The sequence below is a fragment of the Phytophthora infestans genome, genomic scaffold (genome assembly GCF_000142945.1).
Source record: "Phytophthora infestans T30-4 supercont1.17 genomic scaffold, whole genome shotgun sequence".
In the NCBI taxonomy this organism is placed as follows: domain Eukaryota; phylum Oomycota; class Peronosporomycetes; order Peronosporales; family Peronosporaceae; genus Phytophthora; species Phytophthora infestans.
In genome coordinates this window covers 2,177,028-2,182,518 of record NW_003303742.1, presented here as the reverse complement: position 1 = coordinate 2,182,518, position 5,491 = coordinate 2,177,028, and the positions used below count along the sequence as shown (strand labels likewise).

The following is a 5,491-nucleotide window of genomic DNA, read 5'->3' as shown; positions in this document are numbered from 1 at the left end:
CAAACAATACGTACCTTCCGTACATACGTGGCGAATCTTTTTGGTAACACCCAATGGTTTGTGGGTAACAGCCCTTGCAGTTAGATATCGAACTCGGTCAGCGTGTAGCGTGTAGTAATGCTCAAAGGCAAACTGGAAATGATTTTCTTGCCATAGGAACAGCGCACGCTCCACAATACAAACATTGCTTTGTGGGGGCTTCATGCCCTCAAAGACCCCAAGACGTTTTGCATCAGCTACAGTGAGCTCGCTTACCGGTTGGAAATCCATCGAGTTCTTTAGCAGCTTATCATCTTGGTCGCACCAAATCGTCCCCGGAGCATCCCCGTTCAAAAATGTGACATGGGTTTGAAGCCCCTATTGTAAAACTACAGTGCGTGTACCACCACCAGCTTGTCATGGTCGGTATCGCGGCAGATCCGTAAAATCACACCGTCCACGAGGATGATCATGGTCGATCAAACAATACGTACCTTCCGTACATACGTGGCGAATTGCATGGTAACACCCAATGGTTTGTGGGTAACAGCCCTTGCAGTTAGATATCGAACTCGGTCAGCGTGTAGCGTGTAGTAATGCTCAAAGGCAAACTGGAAATGTTTTTCGTGCCATAGGAACAGCGCACGCTCCACAATACAAACATTGCTTTGTGGCGCCTTCATGCCCTCAAAGACCCCAAGACGTTTTGCATCAGCTACAGTGAGCTCGCTTACCGGTTGTAGATCCATCGAGTTCTTTAGCAGCTTATCATCTTGGTCGCACCAAATCGTCCCCGGAGCATCCCCGTTCAAAAATGTGACATGGGTTTGAAGCCCCTATTGTAAAACTACAGTGCGTGAACCCCCAACCGCCTTGTTTTTTGGTCCGGATCTCGCCAGAATTCCGTAAAATTTCCCCGTTCCCCCAAGATGATCATGGTCGATCAAACAATACGTACCTTCCGTACATACGTGGCTAATTGCATGGTAACACCCAATGGTTTGTGGGTAACAGCCCCTTGCAGTTAGATATCGAACTCGGTCAGCGTGTAGCGTGTAGTAATGCTCAAAGGCAAACTGGAAATGTTTTTCTTGCCATAGGAACAGCGCACGCTCCACAATACAAACATTGCTTTTGTGGCGCCTTCATGCCCTCAAAGACCCCAAGACGTTTTGCATCAGCTACAGTGAGCTCGCTTACCGGTTGTAGATCCATCGAGTTCTTTAGCAGCTTATCATCTTGGTCGCACCAAATCGTCCCCGGAGCATCCCCGTTCAGAAATGTGACATGGGTTTGAAGCCCCCATTTTAGAAGGGGGCCCATTCGGCGGATGGTGATCACTTGACGTCTGTCCGACCGAATGACATACAGTGTAACGATTCCTTGGTTCGGTTGGTTCGGTTGGTTTTGTGGAAACCGTGCTGCCGCCGCTTGCAGAAAGTCGCCCTGTAAGGAAGGTCAGACGTCGGGTTACCTCGAGATGCGTAAACTCGTCGACGGACTGCAGAATTATGTTGTCCGTCCACCTACCTGAGGTTGTAGCATAGGTCGTGTGTAAAAGTCGTCATGATGATGTTTGGCGGCTGCGCTGACATCCAGTGAGGAGGGACATTATTGGCGACATCCAGATGGCTGGCGGCGTCAACAGAAAGTCGCAATATGTTGAGATGCCACATAATTAATAGAATAGGATCGACGGGACGTGCTCTCTGCTATCATAATAGCATTATTGATCATAAAATAATTCAGACCGTAGCCGGGCAGTACATACCGCCACAATGCCGACCTGAGGTGGAGGAGCATCGCCTACCGTGGTAGCGATCCGCGACAGGCGCCTGCTACGGAGTTCAAAATGATGAGATCGCGGCGGAGTTGCGGAATGCTTTCGTGCTGGTTCAATTTAGGGAAAAATGAGAAAGTCGAAAAAAACCAAACAATTCTGCCTTACCCATGCTTAGATTTGCGCTCGGCGTTGCAGATTCAGGAGTGAACGCCTGCACTCGAAGACGGAGTAGCACGTTCTCAATCTGATAAAAAAAAAAGAGACCGATATTCTCCATTCCTTCAGATTCCCCATGCAAGCGGACATTGAACTTTGGAAAGAGACAAAACTTTGAAATGACGTAATGACTGGGTCAGCTCGTCACACAGAGAAGAGGCCGCCAGCAGAGCCGAAGAGAGCTCTGAGCCTTCATTGAACAGCTTGATGGGCAGCTTCCGGGAAACCAACTGCACATCCGCTACCAGCACCGCAGCTTCCGCGCCATCCTTGAGCGAACGTTGCACCACCGTCAGCTGCGTGTTCAATGACACGCGGCGGTGGGGCTCCAGCTCCTGATGACTACTGAGCTGGGCTAACTGTAGGATCATTATTCTCAAGTCGGATTTTGGTTTATTGGGTTTTGGGTATATTGGGCGACCCACCCACCCACAAAATGATGAAGGGAAGGGTTAGTTGGATTTAAAATGAAAGAAACTACTAAAAAGTTTCCGAAGCAGCCACTAGTGAGCTCACGTGCTCTCATTGCAGACGCGGCTTTCCTATGCATCCTCTGTCCGCCTCCATCGGATTTGCAGCCTCCTTCCGAGCAGCCGTAGAGCAGCGGCGTCGTATTCGACGTTTAGACCATGGTCACCAGGGATGCCCAAAAATAAATACTCGGAAAAATAATTTTGTATTGTTTGAAACAATTACTTATTTTGCACATATTTGGTCAGTCACAAATAATTGATCTCACCAATTCTGAAAAAGTAATGCTTAATTTTCAAGCTGCCTACACCACCCAAAAGCGTTGGCAGTCAGCTTCCAAGTACTCCCGGAGAGTCACTGACCGCAGCACTTCGTTTGCATTTCTAAATTTGCCACTTCTCTGCCATCCTGCCGACACGCCGCAATACCTGCCATGCTCGCCAATCTCGTCGATACGACTCAGAAAACTCAGCCTTTCTCACCAAGGCAAATTGCCGCCTTCTTCTTCAAGCCCGTGCTGGACGAAGAAGGCGACATTACAGGCTACCATGCCTGCAAGGCCTGTGGCAAACGGCGTAAACACGCTCCTCGGAGCGGCTACACTAACCTAGTGACGCACGTTCGCGCGTCGCAACCAAGGTTCGAGAGCGAGATGCGTGACGCGAGCGCTGCTGCGACTGGAACACTTGTTCCCTGGGTGAGCCAGAAGGCATCGAACCGTTACGCGTGGTTGAAGTGGGTTGTCGAGGGCAATCTGCCGCTCAACTTCTGCGAGTCGAGTTGGACGCGCAAGTAAGTACACAAATTCTATCGGACTATTTATGATTTGAACTAATTTCGTATACGTGCGTTTGAACAGGAATACGAACTTGGCGCCCGTCTCTGTTGGAACTTTGGTGTCTAACATGGAAGACCTCACCAAGGCTGTAGAGCGGTCTATTGGTGAGGAGATGCCCGATGAGTTTGGGCTTATGCTCGATGGCTGGAGCCACGGAACGGAACACTTCCTGGCTGTCTACGCTTGTTACGATGAACCCAACGGGCCATGCTACCCCCTTTTATCAATGGCTCCAATAATGGAGGAACCGGACGATCAGCTGTCCGCGGATGGGCATTTGCTTGCTATTGAGCGTTTTTTACCCTTTTTTGGGAAATCTATTGAGGGGTGTAAGTTCCTCGTTGGGGACAACTGCTCGGTTAACAAGCGCCTTGCCAACATCATGGGCGTCCCGCTAGTCGGATGCGCCAGCCACCGACTTAACCTCGCGGTTCGAGATTACCTGGCTCCGCACGAACCCGCACTAGAGGAGGTTCAGCAGTTAATGCGCAAGCTACGTACCCTCAAGCAAGCCGCAAAGCTGAGGTACCGTGATCTGTATTTTTGTATCCAATTCATTTTTGTTAATGTAATTGTGGAATACTATTTTTTGGTCTGTGATTTTTTTTTGGTACAGATTCAAAACGCCGCTGGTACCAATTATGCGTCAGGACACGCGCTGGGCCTCGACATTCTCGATGCTGAAGCGCTACTTCAGGCTGAGGGAGTTCCTCTCAGCTGACGACGACGAGCTGGCCGACATGTTGCCATCCCGGACGACACACCGCCAGCTAGAGGAGCTCTTGTCCAAGCTTCGATGCGTTGAGTCCGTTTCCAAGATGCTACAGTCCGACGGACTTACTCTGTTGGATGCCAGGGATCTTTTTGATGGTCTGTTGGAGATTCGTCCTTCAATGAGCAAGTACCTTGGTAAGTGTTTTTTATTTGAAATGTTTTGGATTCTTGTATTAATTTTTTTATGTCTAGCTCCAGATGCAGGTATCATTCACGCGCAGGCTTTTGAGGCAGCTGTGGTCAAGGTATTGGCTGGGAAAACGGTTGAGTTGACGGCAATGGAGATAACGGTATTGGAGCCATTCCGTCAGCTCGAAGCGGCAGCAACGAGCGCGTCACCAGCGTCTCCACCGGATGCGGATGGCTTTGCTCGCCAGATTCTAAAGCGCCGCAAGATTTCCGCGGAGCCTGTCAGGTACAAGCTGTTAAGTGCCATCCCTCCGACGTCAAACATCGTGGAGAGGCTCTTCAGCGTGGCTCGAGCGGTCTTGCGTCTCGAGCGTCACCGGATGTCGCCTTTGACCTTAGAAATGATCTTATTTCTGAAGGTCAACGCGAGTTTCTGGAACGTAGCTACTGTGGACTCTTGTTTATCGACGGCTGTGTAGGTCAACTAACACGATTGTAGTAATAATTTACTGCACGTTTCCAAGTATTCCAGTTATTTATTTACCTCAATCTGAAGCATCAATGAAATCTGTATTTTCTAGTAGATTCGCCAGAGCGATTTTATTTTATTTTGGGGATCCCTGCTTAGTGATCGCCAGCGATTTCTACGGGAGATCCACAGTGTGTTGGCTGTAGCTGCACTGGAGGAAGCAGACGATGACACGTTGGGCATATCCACTGCTGATACCGAGGTCCACGATGAGAAGTTTCTCTTCTCTGAAGTTGATGCTGTTTCTGATGTTCTTCTACTAGTGCAATCATCCCGCTATCTTGTTGCCCGAGAACGCCTCCCCAAAGCTACTGTCTTCCTCGCCGATACATTTTTCACTCAACCCCGGATTCCGAGTTCCGAGTGATAACGCGAATGGATAAAAACAGCTTCCAGCGCGTTCTCATCCGAGACAGCCCGGTGTTTGCCACTACTGCACATTGCAAGCAAGCTCCAGCTTGGTTTCAGCTTGTTGTTGCTCTGGATCGGTTCGGGAATTATGGCACGGGGGCATCGCTTAGTCGGTCTAAGCGATTATGGGGAATTGGAAAAGGGACTGCCGATGATTACACCGATCGAGTTGTTTGTGCTCTAAATGAGTTGGCGGGACGTTTCGTCCGATGGCCAAGTGCGGCTGAACGGAGAAAGTCATCACGCCACATGGGGAGCATGGGCTTCCTCGGTTGTGTGGGCTTTATAGACTGCACTACGATTCCTCTCCCTCAGAAGCCAGCAAAAGACGGCGAGTGTTTTTTATAGAAAGAAACGCTAC

General features: G+C 49.6%; 2 protein-coding genes across 2 annotated transcripts; one reads left to right on the top strand and one right to left on the bottom strand.

Annotated features, from left to right (window-relative positions):
- Nucleotides 1-368: 368 nt before the first annotated feature.
- Nucleotides 369-2,349, bottom strand: PITG_10175 (uncharacterized protein; the record flags this gene model as incomplete). Its single annotated transcript, XM_002902654.1, has 5 exons — nucleotides 369-392; nucleotides 474-815; nucleotides 1,180-1,425; nucleotides 1,751-1,814; nucleotides 2,210-2,349. The coding sequence occupies 5 exons, from the start codon at nucleotides 2,347-2,349 to the stop codon at nucleotides 369-371; spliced, it is 816 nt and encodes a 271-aa protein (XP_002902700.1).
- A 2,745-nt stretch (nucleotides 2,350-5,094) lies between these two features.
- Nucleotides 5,095-5,478, top strand: PITG_10174 (uncharacterized protein; the record flags this gene model as incomplete). The annotated part of the gene is made up of 2 exons (XM_002902653.1): nucleotides 5,095-5,401; nucleotides 5,453-5,478. 2 exons carry the CDS (start codon nucleotides 5,095-5,097, stop codon nucleotides 5,476-5,478), a joined length of 333 nt encoding a protein of 110 aa, XP_002902699.1.
- Between the last annotated feature and the right edge of the window lie 13 nt (nucleotides 5,479-5,491).